Source organism: Carassius gibelio, chromosome A23 (genome assembly GCF_023724105.1).
Source record: "Carassius gibelio isolate Cgi1373 ecotype wild population from Czech Republic chromosome A23, carGib1.2-hapl.c, whole genome shotgun sequence".
NCBI classification, from domain to species: Eukaryota; Metazoa; Chordata; class Actinopteri; order Cypriniformes; family Cyprinidae; genus Carassius; species Carassius gibelio.
Genome location: NC_068393.1, coordinates 23311424 through 23331804, shown reverse-complemented (window position 1 = coordinate 23331804; position 20381 = coordinate 23311424). Strand labels below are relative to the sequence as shown.

Sequence of the window (20381 nt, the reverse complement as noted above, 5' to 3'; positions counted from 1 at the left end):
GTGTTTCACTAGTTTTCTGGCTCAGGAAGCTTTACTTTTCAGACCTAGCTTTACTTTTTCATAGACCTACATAGTAGCATTAGGGGAAGAAAAGATGTTTGGGGTTAGTAAGATAATGTTGTTATATGTTGTTATATATATATAGTAATGTTATATATATATATATATATATATATATATATATATATATATATATAATATTGCTATCAATGTTGAAAACAGTGGAGTTTTTTTTTCAGGATTCTTTGATGAAAGTTCAAAATGTCAAGGTTTATTTTAAATAGATTTTTTTTACATTAGAAATGTCTTTAATTTTATTTTTGATCTAATAAATGTGTCCGTGCTATAAATAAAATTATTAATTTCTGGAAAATAACATGATCCCTAACAATCAAAGCTGCATACGAGTTTGTTACCCAGTGTTTTGATAATATATTTTGGTAACATTCGTCCGTTCTTAGTAAGACGGTAGTCTTCAGTAGTCATCAAACATTTTTTGTATTCTTTTTTTTTTTCATTAATAAATTAATTATTTTTGACATGCTGGATTAAATCAACTATGCCCATAATATTGGACACATGCCCTCTCAGTTTGAATGGGCATGACACCAAAGACATCTTTTTTAGTAAGATTTTTTTTTTATTTGCTTCTCACTTCATCTTATCATCTTAGTTTTTCCCCTTCATTTGCTGCAGGTGGTGTTGAGACGCATAGCGCTCTCTTTCTAGACCTTCCTAGATCAGCTGCTAAAACTTCCCATTGTTCTGGCTTTCTCTGTAGGACTGTTCTCTTAAAGTGCACACACATAAAAAACAAAAAACATGCATGCACAATTCATGATTTATGCTGGCAGGAATTTTCGTTGAATGGGTGATATTCTCATGTCACCCAACACTTTCCAGCAGTAAGGGAACCTGGTGTTTCACTCTTATCTGTGTGTGTGTTTATGAGAGAGAAATGAGAGTGAACAAGCTTGAATCTAGGTCGTGTAACAATATGCCGCGCTACAGTTTGCCGATGCCCATAGGAGACAGTGTGTCTCTCGTTTTATCTTGTGTGTTTTTCTTTTTTTGTCAGTGCCAGTGATAGATGCCTGTGATCATGAGTTTCTGCTGTGTATCAGGGCTATCTGTTCATCTGTGTCTGTGAGCATGTGCTTTGAGGATGCTGACAGTGCATACTTCAAGTGTGTGCATGCGAGCAGCAGGTTTGTGAATAATTTTAGTTGGCAGTAAGTGCATTTTTTTTATTTGTATTTTTTGCAATCTTGAAGTACTAACTACTTCATTGGAACTGTAAAGGTCATGACCTTTACTTCATAAAAAAACTGAGAATTATAAAACTGTTATCCAGACCTGGCAAAGTTAGTTATGGAACATAATTAAGGCTTACAAGTCATGGAAATTTAATAAAATTAAATAAGCTAGATATTGCTCTTATGTGGACTAAAACTCTGATTTCAGTGGTAAAATTGTTTCACAAATTATTCTGAATATTTCCTTCCCAACTAGTAAGTTGCATTTTCTAGTAGCCGTTTCTAATTTATTGAGGTATCCAACTATATCAGGTGGCAGATCAGGTGAGATCCACATGAATAAATGCTGCATTATGTCACAGCTGACAACTCATAAAAATGCAACTCATATTGCTTAAAAAAAACAAAAAAACATGGTTATTGCAGTTAAACCATTGCAACCACAAATTAACCATGTTTTTTTGCTACGCTAACCATAGTTTAACCATGGTATTTGTAGTAAAACTGTGGTTATTCAAATGGTAATCAATCTGCCTACAAACCTTTTACTATAATAAAACCATGGTTCATTTTCATAGGCGATGTTTGACCATAATTATATAGTCAATGTAAATTAAATTTTTAAGTATACATCAGTACCAAACTATACGTTTATGCCTTATAGATTTATTTTTTATTAGCATCAAGTTAAATATGGCATGCACTGAGGTTATAGCTACTGTAGCAACTTGTCCCCCCATCTGTCCTCTCAATATTGTCTAGCATCACAATTGTTAAAAAAAATCCTCATCCTCTCAGTAGGGTTAGTATAACACTAACATTAAACATGTCTAAGTTAGCCCTTTGAATTAGCCCTTTAGACCTTTGAAAAATACTAGCATAACTACTTCTAGTAAGTTAGCATTACTCTCAGTAATGTTAGAATAACAAAGCCTAGAAAGCTAGCATACTCTTAGCATCAGCATACCACAAGTTAGCACAACATGGTTGTGACAGTCCCCTATATTTACACCAGAGCACAGACATGGAGTGTTGCTTGGACAAATTGTTTGCTAGCCAAGGTTTTTCAAAGAACAACGAGCTGTTTCTCCCTCTTTTTGATTTAGATTCCCAAAGGGGGACATGTAATGAACACCTAACAGAAAAAAACCCACATGTTACCTGCACAACTAATCTATAGATGTAATTGGAAAGGAAACATGTTCATTCATGTTCAATCTGTCCTGCGGTTCTCTCTCGTAAATGGAGGCACATCCATAGCATCTAACGTTAACATCGTTTAGCCATTTCTTCAGAGAAGGCTCTTTGTAGTGCTATGCGCTTGTTTACCCCCTCTGGCGTTTCACGCTGCATAGAATGTTCTCTCGGGTCCACAAGATTCCATTTGCAGTTGGTCGGCGGTGAGGAATGTCGATGTTGATTAGGTTTCTGTGCGAAATATGCTGGAATGCTGTGAAATGGATAAGCGTCTTTGAAGTGTGCCCCTTTCCGGTCTGTATGGAAGGTTAAGTGTCTCGATATGCATTGACATTTACTGTAGACGAGCCACTTAATTGGCAACACACACTTAGCCACCTCTGCGCGCACACACGCATAAACATTCTCAAATTTAATTTCAATCTGTCTGTGCAATTTATGAGCTAAATGGAACATTGAATAACCCACTTCGGAATTGTAGACGAACACTCGTGTCTAAGAAGGACTTGCATGTATTAGTAACGCAGATGTATGGTAATGTATAGGCATAATTAATCTTCAGACATCTCCAGCGCCTGTGACACTTTTTTTACTTGAGGGAAAATTTTTAGAGCTTATTTTCAAATGGAAATTTTCATGGAAGTCTGTGCTGCCTTTTAAAGTCAGTTCACTTTCAAATAAAGCGCTTTTACCCTTTCATAAACCTTAAACACTCGAATCGATCCTGTTTGTGCCGGTTTTTATAAGAGGTGTCTTGAATGGTTTTATATGATTTTGGTCTAGAAGTAAATAGCCAATGAAACGCAGGTTCATAATATGTTCCAACCCCAAAAAATGTCAATGCACAATGGATTATAATAAAGTTTACCATTTTTACGGTTTACCATCAGTCTCAGGACTGGCTGAAGGCAATGCTTTGCTTCACAGAGGGAGCTCTTCCATGAAGATGGCTTCACTGGGATTGTTTTGACCTGCTCACCCTCTGCAGATTGTATCTTGCAACTCTCTCTCTCTAGTTTTCAAGCACCGCCAGGTAGTTTGTCCCGGTGGACCCCGTCCTCATGTGATCCTCTTCCTCTGAGCTCAAATGCTGTGTTTTCTGTGTGCTCAGGTATGTCAGATTGTCTTCCGGGGTGAGATTGGGAAAATGCCGCGCTCTCTTTCTTCACTTTGATGTGTCAAGTGCGTTCACATCCTTGTGGGAGAGTTTTTGTTTGGCTCTGTCAATATTATTCCCTCACTCCATTGTTGCAGATGGCTTTTCAGTGACACTCGCTGAGAGCCGCCATGAGAATTACAGACCCGTCAAACAGTGTAGCTTGTCGCGTGGAGTGTGACCCTCAAAAGTGACACAAAGTTTGAGCCAATATGTTGAGAACCATCTGAATGCACCATTCAAAAAATGCAGCTTGTTATGCTCTGTTTGTAACGATGACCCATATTTTGTCCGAATTTTTGTTGAGCTTGCAGTCGTGGGGGTGTTCATATTTAGTAAAGCATCTGTTTGTGGAAAATAAATGTAGCCCTATATGTGACCTGCTCCATTATTACGCTGTTTTGACCTTGTCCATATGGTAAAAATCGGGGTAGGGAAAAAAACATTTATACATTACATGCATACATTTTGGGTGAATGCAAAATTCATTTTCAGTACACGAATACATTTTAGTATATTGTTCAATATATTTTAAAGAAAAACTTTTTTACATTGAAAATATGTAGAATGGTCAAATTTTCCCATTAATATATGAATATATGAAAATTATTTTACAACCATATATGTGGGTAATGTACTGAATGTCAAAGGAAAGTCTTTGCTTGTGGCTCAAAACTATTATTTTGTATTAGATTGATTCAGATTGACATTTATATTTAAATAATTAAAACATCAGTTAATAATTAAGTATAATGCAATGCTTTTATAATGTATTGCATATAATTAACAATAAATTAATGCTTAAGAAAATATATTCTTCTCTACAGTTATATTTCTAGCTAACTAATGAGCTATGGAAATTAATTGTTTGAAGTTCATAATTAAACTGACATAATTCGAAAGCTGAGACTTTGTTTTGCAAAAAAAAAAACAACGACAAAAAAGTCAACATTCCATCTCATTGTAACTTTCAACTACAAATAATTGAGTGCACTGGAAATGGAAGAAATATACAGTAATAGAAAGGCTGAGAATCTTGAGTTGTGCTCATAATTAGAGATCTAAACATTGAAGAAAATGCTTTGAGGGAACTCCATTATTTTTACATTTGATAACCAAGTCATGAGTTGATGAAGTTGTGGCATTTGCGTTCACAAACAAGCTTTTTGGATCTCCATTTAGCATTCAGAGATGATGTATAGACAGGAGTGATATGTAGTTAAAGAAATCGTCGCCAGAGGCTTCCCTAATGACTATTGCAGTGTTATTCTGAGCTCCATAGCATTCCATTTATTTGATATTTTTGTCCGTAGTTCGCTCTTGTCAGAGGTTTGAGTGTATGAGAAGTGGCCTGGCAGTTCCAGCATGCAGCTTGTGACAAATGGAGATGACTTAGGAGTTGCTTTCATACTCACTGCAGGGCAAACTCCCATTTTTTTCACCTAGTTTTAAGCATGCAGTCTGTCTTGCTTGACTGCCGGTGTGCGTCTGTTTGTGTCAAGAGGACCTGAAGCGGGAGGGTGGAGGTCTGAGAGAGGAAGACAGAGAGTGGGAGAGAGTGAATTGCGGAAAGACGACAAGTAGGAAAATAGAAATGAAATTCCTCGCAATGCTCCGAGGAGCCTTCGAACCCGGGGCCAAATCAGATATTGCAAGGAAAGTGGAAGAAGCTAGAAAATGCTTGAGCTGCTATCTGTTGCACAAACTGTCATAATGAAACGTTTACAGCTGGGGTTAGAAAATAGGAGCTTTGAGGCCACTGTCTAGAGACCTCTATGATTAGCACGTTCTCCCTTCACCTCGCTTTCTGAGACTGCCTAGTTCCCAATGCCCAAGAGGTGCACTTGTTTTCCCTGTAAAACCCATCTGGGCCGATGAGTATATTTTGTCTGTGCCACACAACATTGTTGTCCCTCGGTGAAGACTACGAGTCTCTGCGTGGCTTTCAGTGTTTTGACCTGCTTCTTCCGGTACACAGGTAATTTTAGCATTTCCAGAATGAGGATTAGCATAGTGGGACAGTTGAGCTGAGTTTAATTAGCATGTCCAAGTCCTGCTCTGTTGAAGCATTTGGTGGGTAAAAATGGTTTAGTTGGTACACAAAGTATGAAGCTGGCCCGTACAGTTAATGAATAACGGATCAACTACGACAGCCTACATCGCACATCCTGCAATGTGATTATAGTGGATTCGTACATCGCGATATCGATGCTTAAACGACACATCGTTCAGCCCTAATTACAATGGTGATATATATGACACCATGTGCAATTAAGCATCGTCCAGTACTGTATATATACTATTAGCACATGCATCTCTCTCAACTTTGAATCTTACCTATGGCTTAAAGATCCTATTTTTGCGTCTTGTTATCTGCAGTGGTCAGACTATTTGCCATCTTTGTTGCGTAGTGCTCCCTGAGTCTCTTCCTCCAGGCATGGCTGGGTTCTTCTCAGGGGAACGAGTCGGGATGGACCGTGGCAGTGGCAGCGTCGGCCCAGCACAGGCCCAGTGTGGGCCTTCCGTCTCATTAATAAGCCAGTGATTGCGCTCAATCAGATGCAGATCTTTACTTCAAGGGCTGCATATCAAAGGCAGGAATCTGGCGACTGGTTTATTATTCACAGAGAGACCTAGTTATGTCAAGAGCATGCGAGTGGAGCTTGTAGCAGCGGCAGGGGTGAGTGGCGGAGGAGATGCTTTACCCATGGAGAGCCTGAAAGATTAAAAAGGGTGGAGGCTGAGACATGCCTGGCACTCTCCAGGGACCGAGCATAGACTCCCCTTCTTCCTTTATTATTTCCTCCTCTTCTCTCGCTCACTCCATCTTTCCCCCTTAACATTTAGTCACTGCGATGCCGCACATGACAACACAAAGACCGAACAGATGCGACATTGATCTTCAGCGTCTCCAGCTGGATTATACCCCTGGTTTATTCAAGCCATTCAAGCATGCAAAGACCAACCCAGCTCCTGTTTCCTTGTCTTATTAATGATGAAACTCACCGGGGAGTGGGCTTTGGGTCCCGGGGAGCCGCGCAGTGGCGTGCCATCATCATGCCCACTGGGACTGTCTGTCCGCAGCTGCTTTGGCCGGCGTCCTTTAGCAACAGGAGCAGCATGGCAGAGAAAAAATGATTAATTTCACAGAGTAATCTGTCATGCTGATCAAGCCCAATGAGATTGTGTGTACCAGGTTCTGTTCTTGTCGGCAAGATGCAGACTGTGAAGTCCGCAGGTGCCATGGGGAGTATTGGATGCCCTCCAGAAAAGGGTCAAAGAGGCCTTCAGAAGTACTGCAATATTGTACTCGATATAGCATAGTTGTGCTAAATTCAGTGTTGTAGAATTGGTGCACTTTTCATACATCGGCTTTTTAAGGCTTTCAAAGTGTGTGTTTGTGTCTGTGTGTGTATGTAAAGATATTTAGTTTTGAATAGAAAACAACAACAACAACACCAACAACAAAACTATTAAAATACAATAAAATGTAAAAAAAAAAAAAAAGTATAGATACACATATTACTAATCATTAATTCTGAAAAAAGTAATTTTGATATTTAAAAATTCTAGATAGATCTATAGGTAGATGGATACTATTTCTAAATACGTTTTTTTTTAAATGTTTATATATAAATATATTATTATGTATTATTTACAAATGTGTAGTAGGTTTTTTTAAATTAACTGTTTTTCACAGAATTTTTAAACAGGGCTTTGTCCACCGAGAACAAAATTGCTGATTGTTAGAAATTATGGTTACACTTTATTTTAAGGTCCAATTCTCACTATTGACTAAATATTATCTGTGAATTTTGCCTCAATAAGCTCCTAATTTGCTGCTTATTAATAGTTAGTAAGGTAGTTGTTAAATTTAGGAATGGGGTCGGATTACTAAAATATGACGATGCAGAATAAACAGTGGTGGAGAAAGTATTTGAAAGCCACACTTACTGTCAGTAAAAGTTCATATGTCTTACTAGAAAATTACTATGGTAGAAGTTAAAGTCACTGTTTAGAATATTACTTGAGTAAAGTATGTGATATTTATTGTACTTAAGTATAAGTTTAATATTTTTTAATATTAAACTTAAGTATTGAAAGTACAAGTAACTTCAAAATAAAAAAGGAGCACATCATTATAAACAATTGTTTGAGCAGCAAGCTCGTGTTCAGTTTTAACTCTTTCTTCCATTTTATATCTTCAAGTTACTTCATCATGTCCGAAGACTCTTTTATTCTAACATAAGAAAACAGTTTTTGCAAATATGGAATCTGCCTGTGAAGTGCCATTTATATTAATTTACCCAGATTGTTTAATGCAGCTCAAAGGAAAACATGGATGCATTTAACCAGCAGTTACAAATGCATAAATAATGTTTTATTTTAAACCTAAAACATTGAATATTGATATTTGAAAAGATTTAAAACATGAAAAGATGTGAAATTAAAACCACCTGGCATATACTTTTTGAAAAGAGCTCTAATGATTTTTCATTTGCAATATTATAGCTAAATTTCCTCTGAGCACCCAATTGAAGATGATGTGCAAACGCTGAGGTCAAACTCTACCAGCAGCAAAAAATGCTTTCAGTCCTGCATTTCAGCTCCGCATCCTTTATCGATTATATTCCAGTGCGTTGATGTCAAGACACGAAACGTCCGAGAGCGACCTCATGGTCCGCACATTATCCGCGGCTGAGAGGGCACTAATGAAATTGGATTCAGGCTCATCTGGAAAGTGCCCTCCTGTTTGATTTAATTAGCCAAATGTCTCCTCTCCCATCCAAGCCGGAGTAAAATGATTTTCAACAACGGCGAATTGATGGGTCGCCACAGTCACCGGCAGAGAAACGCCTGGGTTTCGTGACAAAACTTCTGTCAATCATTCAGTCCACCAAAGCTCTCATAGTATTTCAGTATACACTGAAATGAAAGCTGCCTGCGAGGGACAACCTTCTTCTTTTATTTTTTTTCTATCTGAAGGCTTACATAAGAGACAGCCGCAAGCTCTTTAATGTCTAGGAGAGTTTATCAATGCACCGACTGTTGACCCCATCGATGTCATAAGGTCACATACAAATTCAGATGTAGCTACTTTAGTGGAGATGTTGACAAAATTAAAAAGGCTAGACCTGTTTCAGTTTGCTCTGAAGCTGTCAGGAGTGACCCTTCAGTGAACCCTGGTCCACCTTAATTATTGTTCATCAGTAGACCAGTATTAAAGAAGACTGCAGGGTTCTGTTTCTTAATTTATAGCTTCCTATTTTAGGTTAATACCCAATGCGCTCATTATGTGCAGTCTGCTGCAGGAGGCTAGACCCAGTTGCTTCTGTCCTGAAATGATTCTGTCATGACTTAACTATAATGGGACCATAAACAGAAGAAGATAATGCAAGTAGCAATCATGGAACATATTCATCTAATAATACGGTATGAATTCAATATTTGTTTTGGTATGAATAATGTGAGTGCCGTACGTAGATAAATCATCACCATGGACATTCGTCTGTTTTTAGTTTAAAGATGAATCATCTTTTATCAGTATGCTACAATTTTCTGGACTCTTTTGACCTCTGTGATTGAAACATGAAACTGCAAGTTACATGTTATAATATTTTTTTTCGAAATCTATTCAGTTGTACTTTGCTATAAAATAAACTATATAACTAAATAAACTATAAAAACTTTATAAACTATAAATAAACTGTAAAACTATATAACTGTATTGTGTGAATTATAGTTATTAATAAATGTATACAAATATTAATACAAATATAAAAATAAAATATAATATTAAAATATATAAAAATAAATATTTAAATAAAGAAATGTATAATATACAATTAGTAAATATATATATTAGGGGTGTAACAGTACGCAAAAATCACGGTTCAGTACGTACCTCGGTTTTAAAGTCACGGTTCAAGACAAGATCCTGGTCTGTCGCGTTTTCTCTTTCTTTACACACCAGAATCGTGCCTGACGTGGCGCTGTCGCGCTGCTGCTACTGTAGGTGACATAGAGGGAGACCGCAGACAAGACCAGGATCTTGTCTTCACGACAACAATATCAACTTTTTTTTACACACCTACATCTACGCCTACTGATAAAGGACACCGTCAACAGTATTGACGGCAAAATAGACTGTTTGACAGGTGCAATATTTGAAAATCGATAATTATTGGTTTATTTTTTTAATTACATTTATATCTGAATTTATGTCAACCTATAGACTTTCAAATATCAAAATGTAATGAATTAATATGTATTTGTGTACAAAATGACATATAAACATATAAACATATTTTCGTGTGAAAAATAGGCGTCGGTTCTATTTCAAGCATGCACGCGTTTTCCACGTGGCTCGAGCTGCGGCTGAGACGCGCGTCTAAGGCAGGCAGTCTGCAAGCTCTAACCTGTTAACATGGGAGCCTAATTAAAAACGGACGCGCCACGCAGCTGAGACACTTGCGCCATGCATCCAGTTTGTCGCCGGCCTTAGAATCAGCTGCAGGGTGGGATTTGCGCTGAATGCGGAGACTTCCGCCACTTAATATGTTCGCTTGGAAACTCGAAAATGTACCTATGTTCAGCAAAACAAAATATTGCATTCAGTCATTCGGTACACACGTGCACCGTACCGAAAGCTCTGTACCGAAATGGTCCGGTATGAATACACGTACTCAATATATATATATATATATATATATATATATATATATATATATATATATATATATATATATATATATATATATATATATATATATATTGAGAATTGGAGAATTGGAAGTTACACTATGAATTAACCATGAAGTAGAAATACTGAAATCATATTTCATTGTAAAGCATACTCCAATATTCAAAAAAATATATTTTCAGTGTGTCCTGTGATCCAGGAAGTGATTGAAGGTGGTATCTAAAGCGGAGTCAGTAGCAGAAAGCCTCCAGACTATGGTGTATTGGGATTCAGCAGTAATCAGTGGGGAGAAATGGATTTGTTTTTGTTTTTTCACCCTCCAACTTCCATCTCTCCTGACACCTTTATTGAGGCAGCATGAGATGGAGAGTTCACTAGCTCTTCCTGCTTCTTCTGTTAAGCGAAAGATGGGCCATCTGCCAAGAATCTGCTTTTTGAAGAGTCATTGTACAATTACGTCAATCTGCACAACTCTGAAAGAGGGAGGGAAATGCAGATGGCAACTCTTGCTCAACCTTGAAGAACAATTATATATGTGTAGCCCATTTAATCAGCTTCATATGTTGGAGAAACTTGCAGGGGAGTTTGTTAGTTGCATTGTCATGCAACTTGAACATGGTAAACAGATCCAAAAATAGCAATTAACCAAAGCATTGCAGTGGGCAGTATTTTTTAGGTTAGTATTCCATGTGGCTATAGCATCTCCCTCCTCTCGTGTGTTCTCCTTTGCTGAGACGAGGGAAGATCCTTTCTTTCTGTCTTCCAGCTTGTGTCCCACTGCAGGAACTTTAGCTTTCCTTGGCAAGAGTTCTAGAAGGTTTCGCTGAGGGAGAGTTTATACTGTCCTTGAGCTGTTATCTGCCACTACGTCATAATGAAATGCGTCCAGTGGAAGTAATGCTCAATGAAGTGATGGAGGTGGAGACGGACAACAGACTCCAACTCCCACATCATAATAGCAAACCAAATCATAATAGTTGTCATGAGTAGGCGTATTCCCTATTTTAACACCATTTTCGCTATTTGTGTTTTAGTTTAATAAATATTTTGATTTATTAATTATGCTAAATATTCAACTGCCAATAAATATTTAAATAAAATTATGCTGATTTTACATTTAAAACCGTTACAGTCTGCTAATTCTGTCCATGCCGTGCATGACAATTTTTTTTTGTCCATCTAAAATGTTGTTCTGTAAATATGGCAGTTTACATGTGGTCACATCAAGACACTTTAGGTTTTAGTTAAAGAACAGAACTGCTGATTAAGTTGGCTCTATTTTCAGATGTTTGTAGGTGTAATTTTAGTTCTCTTGATCCGGCTGCTGGTTTTGACCCAAATAGGCCACACTGTCGACTCCCAGGTGTGGGTGGCTGAAAACTTCCTGCAACTCTTTCGCTCTGTGATCTGGTCCTTTGTGTGCAAAAGCAAACTGCTTTATTGGCTTTTATGTTTTTGTAAGTGGGTCATCCAGTGCTCTAGTGTACACCAGTTCTGCAGGTGCTCTCTTCATTAGCGATGGGGTGGTGTCATAGGGCCCAGGTAATGCACTCCCATGGCGCTCTGCGAATGGGACAGTCATTAATCAGCTGGACACGGCACAACAGCTGAGCACATCATTAGGCTCTGAAACTCCACGGGATGCAGGGGTCACGCTCCCCTGACCCTGCATCAATAGGGCTGGGGAGGGGGTCTTAAAGGAGGTATGATTCTGGGTGATGCTAGGGTGGGCCAAACAGAGGAAGGAAGCAGAAAGAGAGGCTGTGGTCATTATTGACCAAGATCCATTAGTTTAGCATCAGTTGAGGGCAGCGTTACTTCCATTGCGTCAATGTGAAGGCCACAGAGTTAAATGGCTGTATTATGTATCTTAGAGAGACGCCAATCCAAAAATCTTTTGACAGTTTTCAGTAGGGCTAGTCCAAATACCATTTTTTTAGCTTCGAAGCTTCGGTAGTAATCAACATTGAATATTTGAAGCGAGGGATGGGCTGAACATATTCTTCTCTTTAATAAAGGCATGAATCTTTGTGTGTGTGTCTGTCTGTCTGTTTGCGTTTTTATGTCAAGAACGTTAATCCAATCGACTTCATGCATGGCGGGTGTTTTGCGGCAGAGTGTTGTATTGCATTTTGGAGCTATATGGACACGCATAATTATATAATGCATGTTCATAATTAATAAACGTTTAATAAAATACAGAACAGCATGAGCAGGAAGCGGCGTACCTTATGCGGGAAGGGCTTATATGCTCCGAGAATGGACACTGCACTAGTGGTACAAAACACACAGGTTTGTTAGGAGCAATACTTAGACAAATTGTGATTGTTATTGTTCGCAAGTATTTTCCAAACAAATTAAGTGCATGTTTTTATCATGTGTAAAATTACTGATTAACATGGAGGATAAAAGCAGCTCGCTTATAACGGAGCTCTTTGGAATGTAATACATATGCGTCAGTCGCCTTGGTTGTGTAATATAAACAGCAATCTGGACGATAATCAAATATTTCTGTTTTTGGGACTCCTTTTTTAAATCTGATATCTACTTTGTTCAATAACAGAAAAAAAGATACAACTCTTGGCGTGAAAAATTAATTAAACAGAAGCAACAACAGGTATAATATCAATAAGCGCAAATGTTTCTTCCACAGACCAAACTGCCTCACATTTTTTTTCTAACCGTTGTCTTACCGTGCCGAGAATTCCAGAATGAGAACAGTTTGTAATCGTGCAGCGCCATACCAGGCTTACATGAAAATACAACTGTAACTGTACCTGACAGTCATTACAACCATTCGACTCGAAAACCCGACTTTCCTTCAATCGCGACTGAAGACCGTTTTGCGGGGGATGCAAGGTGTTAAAAAGAGAAAAAGATTATTTGAATCTCAAAATTGAAAACCGAATGCAAACCCACCGAAATAATATTCAGTAATATAATATTCTGCTCCAGCCCTAGTTTTCATTATAAACCATTATTTTTATTTTTTCACTTTCTAAAAGCCAGAATGCTGCACAATGTGATCAGCCAATCAAATCACAGGCAATCCAAGCAATGTTTGATGTGTATTCAATGCATCTTCTCTCTTTCTTTCAGATTTTGGTGAACTCCATTACCCAGCCTGCACTGCTGTATGAGAATGTGGTGGTGAGCGAAGGGAACCCAATTTTAAGGGACATGCTGTTCAGCCCTGACCATCAATACATCTACACCCTCACAGATGAAGAGGTAAGACGTAAGGAAGTGTGCTGTTTGACATTGATGGTCGACAGGTTAGTTTGGCTAGAATGTTCTGAGGAGCCCAACGGACAAACAGTGTGGTTTGGCCACGCATCTGAGTTCCCAAAGACACCAAACTAGAGAGGAAAGTACACCTAAAGCAAATGAAAGTTCAAGTGAAGAGACACTCTTTTCCAAACACTCAGATGAAATGGAAAGAATGAATTTTTACATTTAAGCGTTTGGCAGATGCTTTTATTCAGTACTGTTAAAATACCAGAAATGTTTACAAGGACACTTTTGGTGGCCTCTTCTTAGTCATCTGGTTCAATTTATCAAGTTTATTTTTAAATAAAAATTAAAAGAATTGGGGAAAAAAATAATGGTTGTAAAAATATAATTGTATTTATATTTAATTGAATTTATTATGTTATTACAGTAGATTATATTTTACTTTTAAACAAAAGGGTTTTAAAACTATTTATTAGCATGTGTTTTGTCTTTTTTTTGTAAAGAAGTTGACTTTAAATGTTTTTGCAAAGAAATCTATATGTAGGCACAATGTATTGTATATTTATTTTCAAACTAATTTCAAACATTTAAAAATGTCTTTTTTAAAAGATTTTTAAGATGACGAGTAACACCAACTTTTGACTGATAGTGTATACAATAGCTGGGTTGGACTTCACTTTTGTGAGTGTATGAATATTGAAAATGGTGCTCTATTATTACAAAGCGAAAGCTGGTCATGATGTGTGTTATTCAGTGTGCTGTTTCTTTATTCTGCACAGATTCACGTTGAATTAGACCGTGTGTGAGCATGTGTGAAAGAGAGAGCCTCGGAACGTCTCCTGATTGTCTGCATGTGATATTCGACACTGTGTCAGCCCCCTACCCACTTTTCCACACACACACACACAAGCAGCGGCGCCTCTGGTAATTCACCACTTATCAGAGAAAATTGAGGAAGGGCTTCTCTGATCTTTTCTGATGGAAAAGAAAGCGTCCAAACCCCCATCACCCCCACCATCCACCTTTTGATTCAGACCGAGGGCTGGAGAATTCTCTCTCTCCTCTTTTTGTCCTTCCGTCTCGCTCCTTTCTTTGTTTTTCTCTCGCTCTTTTCTTCGTGCCTTCATGTTCTCCTCACTAAGGGCTGATTGGAGTGCTTCCTGTCTTCCTCTCATTAAAGGGCATTTCCTTCATCACCATAACCCCATTCGCTCTCCGCTAGCCCACACCGCCTCTGATTAGAGCGCCGCATCACAGCAGCAGGCTCAAAAAAAGCCATGAAGATGCATCATCGGCCATAATTTGCCCCAGCACCCTTAGGTATTCATGGCAAACCAGACAAGAGAAGAACGTAATCACCCTCACAGTGATTGTGCACTGTGCTATGCTATAACGTTGTGCATTATAAAGATTGTTGAATGCATTATAAAGCTATTCTTAAATATCTTGATGTATCTCCGAAAGCCTGTCATAAACATAATTTATATATATGTATATATACATGTTTGTGTGTATGTATGTAAATTGGGATTACCTCTACATGTTTTTGTGAGATTCAGCCTATAATTTGTGTTATAATCATATTTTGTCATAAATAATTGAAGCAACAGTAAAAATACATTATAATACTTACCTATTCATGGCTACAACTAAAAGAGTCTAATGCATTATGGATGGATTGTTATGCTCTTTATAGTTGGGCTCATAAATAGGTAAGTATTACAATGTATTACAACAGCTTTCATTTATTTACAAGAACATGCAACTTATTCTAAGGCTGCATTAAGGATGCATTGAGAATACATTTACAATACATTATAAATATATAGGCTTTATTCACAAGTGTTACTCAATATTAATTTCCCAATAATTGATCTTTGATGAACAAGATTTCTTTAGACACTGAAGAGTTCAAATGCATGGCATAAGTAAACTGAAAGGAGAAAATGTCCAGTCGTATGGGGGCTGACCTCGAATCGCTCTGTAATTTACAAACTAAGCCCAACTTCTGACCTTTAACCTCACCCAGACCCTAAGATGTAAGGTCCATTGCCATTTAATGTGGCATACAGCTATATTTTGTAGGAGACTCTGAACAAAGCTATGCTGACAGTGTTAGATGATTTTGTCTCTCCTTTGAATTTATTTACTGTAATGGTTCTCACTACACCGTCTACACACACATGCACACACCTACCTAGACATACAAAAACATGTTAGCTGAACCAACACTGCGATCTATCAGCGCTTGGCAATAATTGTTTTTAACGTACAGTATTCACGTCTTCAGATGGAAAATGTGTATGGAATGGAATGTGGATGGAAACTGCAATTGGTATAGATGGTTTCTGTATTAGTGCCTCTGATACGGCGCAGCATGTAGATTGCATGTTGAGAGGACGGGCGTCATAACCCTTCAACACATTAACTTAGAGCAAGGATTGTTAGACTAACATTCTTTAAATGGAGCTGTGTGTATTTGCTCTGCGCTCGGCCTGATATTGATTTAAGTGCAGCTGTAAATGGCTTTGTTTGGAAAGAAGGTTTTATGGAGGAAGAATGTTTGAACTATTATACAAACGAGGGGGAGGAAGTGCCTCTCACACAGGAAGTTGTGTTCATAGCACTAGCGATGGCCACACAGAATGATGATCTGTTTCTCTGGAGGTTGAGAGGCATTGTAATGGAGATGAGAGCAGTGTTGCTGTGGTCAGCGTGTGGCTGAGAATGGAAAACCCTGAAGGTCAGATCATAACCATGCATGGAAGGAAAGCAGAAAGAGAGGCTTTGATTTCTTTTTACTTTCTTAATAATAATAATAATAAAACATTACATTATGTAGCACTTTTCTGCTTTTCTAAGCACTCAAAGGGCTCTATATTGTGAGGGGGTATCTCCTCGTCCACCACCAGTAAGCAGCATCCACCTGTCCCTGGTCTTTTTATGCAAAGATTGTCAGTGCATGTTAGTCACTTTCTGCTGATGTAACCAGTGTTTGGGGATGCTAGACTTTTCTATGCACTTGCAAAGGCTGTCTGAATGGCATTTACCATATTGTCAGCGCTGTTATTATTAACTAAATCTATAAAAAAAATTGAAAAAAAAATTAAAGGGTACATAACATAAAGTTTCACCTAATCGCATGTTGATCTTGAGTACCTATAGAGTAGTACTGCATCCTTCATATATCCAAAATGTCTTTTAGTTTTATCATATTTATAAAAGAAAAATACAGCTATCTGATTCTCTCTGGGAAAAGCCGAGCTCCTGGAGGCATGCCTTAAGTGAAAGTGAAAGTTAACGTGCCTAGCGTTTTCGACTCGTACATTACCGTGATGTCACGTGTCTTTACGGGACCTTTACGGGTTGTGTGTGAACGCACGCAGATTCCGGGTAATCACTGCCAGTGTGAAAGTGCAAAATCTAGTGACCCGGGAACAGTTGCCGGGACACATTACCCATGTATTTTCCGGGATCGCAGTGTGAAAGGGGCTTACGTAGTTCAGTTTGGTGTGGTGTTGTAATAGAGGGGGTTCCTTCCTGGAAAAATAAACAAACCAGTATGCTGGATTCAGCTGCTCTCCCAGCCTGGGCAGTTGGCTGGTCTCCGAGAGTTTGATGACCTTTTAGACTGGTTTAGCTGGGCGTCAAGGCTGGAAGACCAGCTAGAACAGATGAGAACCATAAAATCAGCTTAGACTAGTTTAAACCGTTTTTTAACTGATGTAAGGCTTTTATCCTAAAGAATCAATATCATAGTCCAGTTTTCACAATCAAATCAAAGCCTTATGGGTAAAATCAAGCCCCATCCTGCATTGTTTCCTCACTTACTAGCTACAGTATATGTTGTCACTACATGCTCACATTTGTTCGGGAATCCTGTGGGATGGAAAACAATAACTGTAAATCACCTGATTGGGACAGAACATGAGATTGTGAATTTCGAAAGTGATTGTGAAACTAAAAAGCAGGCGCAACATTATGATGTCTATCAGCCATTGGTAATGGATGATGGCACCGTCTATCAGCCCAACCCTGGTAACAACTTTACATGGCAGCTCAATCTAATGTTGATCTAGATAAATGTGCGGTATTGGTGGAGTGTGAACTATAGCATGCATGCGAAGTGGGCTTGCTGTGACCTGTACTGTATTATTATTATCTATTTTTTTTACTGTAACAGACCGCCTGGTCTTGGGATGGGACAAGATTTTCCCCCAGTTTTAATGCTGAGATTGGGACGGGATTTTTATTTTTTTTGAGTTTGGACGTCCAGGATGAGCTGAAATGAGTTTCACAGGCTGCTGTCTCTCTGTTTGTAGCCACTGCACACCAAGACCCAGAGGACCGAGCGAAAAAGAGAAGTGGAAATTAATTGGTTTGAAGCAATTTGTTCTTTCTTCTGTCCTTCATCTATCTTTTTTCTTTTCTTTCTCCCCTCTCTGTTAAGTGGTCCTCCTCCTATGGAAGAAGGAGTCAATGGGAGAGGTGCCCCAGGGGTCATTTTCTTTCAAATAGTGGGTCCTCTTTCTCCCTCTCGCTCCGTTTTGCTGAGATATTGCCCACTCTTTGAGAACTGACAGCAGTCGTGGGAGATAGATTGTGATTGGATCACTTCGGCTTCCTTGAAGCCATCTTTCATTAATTTTTCTCTGCCCGCATTCACTTCTTTCCATGTTTAGCGCAATCTGAGGCATCTCGCCATCTCTCTTGTCAACAGCACCAGCTAACAAGCCTCCGTCACCGTCTCTCTTGCCTGAGTCACACATTTTTTCTCCAGGTTTTATTATGTTTGATGAGGTCGATGGCCGATGTCTGGCGTTCTCTCACAAAAGACAGAGATGTTATTGTTCCCCTTTGAATCTAGAGAGCAGAAATTTTCAACACCATCCGTGAACACAATCACACCGTAATCCGGCCCACATTTTAATATGTTGGCTTCCGTACCTCAGGCTTACAGAGATATCCCACCGCATTAGAGAACCGACCAAGACCCCAATGTTCAGTAATATTGCTGTTTCTTCCCCCCGTTTCTTGATGAACTTGGGAACGAAACATTGTATGTCATCCATGTCCATCTTTTCCTTTGCTCCCTTTGTTTTTTCTTCTCCATTTGTATCTCTACCTTGGATAATAGAAACTGCAGACGGAGGCGCGTGTTGTGCCTCAAACATCAAAAACTCAATTTCGTCGGGTTGACAGAACAATTTTCCATTTCCCATATTCACATCCTCTTAATTAAAAGTTGCTGATAGCCCCGGCATCTCTCTGCCGCTGTGGGGTCCGCAGGAAGACATAAAGCTGTCCCGTTCTAAGCGAGAAGAAACTTCGATTAGCGCTAGCTTGATTTAAACAGCGCTCACTGCCGTATGGACGATAAAGTTTACAACGTTTATCTGAGGCTGGGAGGAATTAAAAAAAAAAATCCATCAATGGATTTGTCAGTTTAGTGTATTGCTCATGTATTTTGGGGAGATGTTGTTTATGTTTTTTAGGTGACTCATGAAACCTGTCAAGTATGTGTCCGGCTCATATTTCACATAAAATTGAAAGCAAAGAAATATGAAGTAATATTTGGTTTCAAGAAAATGAATTGGTTTAGTTTATTTGTTCAATGTGTGACATTGTTTTCATGATGAAGTACATTTGCCCTTAAATATCTCATCACCGTTATGCAAAAAAAGAAATAAATAAATAAAATATATATATAATTTTAATTTTAATTTTAATTATATTTCAAATATTTATTGATTTGATTAAAAAAAAAAAATTATGGACATTTTGGTATGAAGTATAGAATTTACCCAACTTCCAACAGCGGCACTTGGCTCCATCAAGTATAATGCCCAGTGCGTGTCTGCTGTGGGAGCAGATGTGGGTCTGAAAGTGTATATTTGCACATGCATATCACTCGCTCTGTTAGAAGCGTTTGATCATAGCGACAGTGCTTGTATTGTTTCCTCACCTCATGGCCTCTGTGTAACACAGTACATGTCTCTCTCACTCTCTGAAGGTCAGTGTTCTTCTGTACTGCTCTATCAGAGAGCTGAGAGGAAGTATCAGCTGGCTGTAATCTGATTTGTGTGGCGGACGTCTTAATATAGACAACATGACAAGATGGAAGGAGAAACTGCCAGCTCTTCAGTTCACTGTGTGTGTGTGTGTGTCGATAGTTGAGTTGGTAGTTGTGTATGTATATGCTTTCCATCACAAGTTTGGACACACTTGACTGAATTTGTTTAATAACATTTAAATCTGAAAGTTTATGCTTAAATGCTTGAAATAATTTTATAGACTGATATAAATTGTGATGACATGAATTGCTTGTGTGTGTGTGTGTGTGTATATATGTGTATATATATATACAGTTTGCGAGCACACACACACACACACACACACACACACACATAATTATTATATTATGTATATAAAACCCTTGCGCCGTATAAAACTATAAATATAATCGTAAACATGAGACAAATGTTTTCTACTTTTCCTGCATTCAAGCAGCCAAAGAAAATGACAGATTTTATGAAAAAAAGCTTATTTTGTTGATATGAAATTATTTGAACAAATTTTTCTACTTCTCTGCAGATTTTAAGTTAAATGATTTTGGATACCTCATTTTGCCATTAAAACCCAAACTTTCAACATTATTTTGTATAAATCTTATAAGCCTGATGAAATAAAAAGCCCTGCTTAAATCAGTAAGCTACGCCAGGATATAGTATATAGTTTTATTACCTTTATTGTAATTGTTTTTAAAAAATATTTCAAATTATATTCTAGATTATATATTCAATATTTATTTAATCATTCATTTTCTCATTGGCCT

The 20381-nt window shown here is 38.1% G+C and overlaps 1 protein-coding gene across 3 annotated transcripts in view; it reads left to right on the top strand.

Moving 5' to 3' along the window:
* The window catches only part of LOC127944782 (plexin-A1), a 205945-nt gene that overhangs the window by 92057 nt on the left and 93507 nt on the right, over positions 1–20381 (top strand). For all 3 annotated transcript variants that reach the window (XM_052541031.1, XM_052541032.1, XM_052541030.1), the window contains one exon: positions 13412–13543. In XM_052541031.1, the coding sequence (XP_052396991.1) occupies positions 13412–13543 (132 nt within the window). The remainder of the gene's footprint in view (positions 1–13411; positions 13544–20381) is intronic.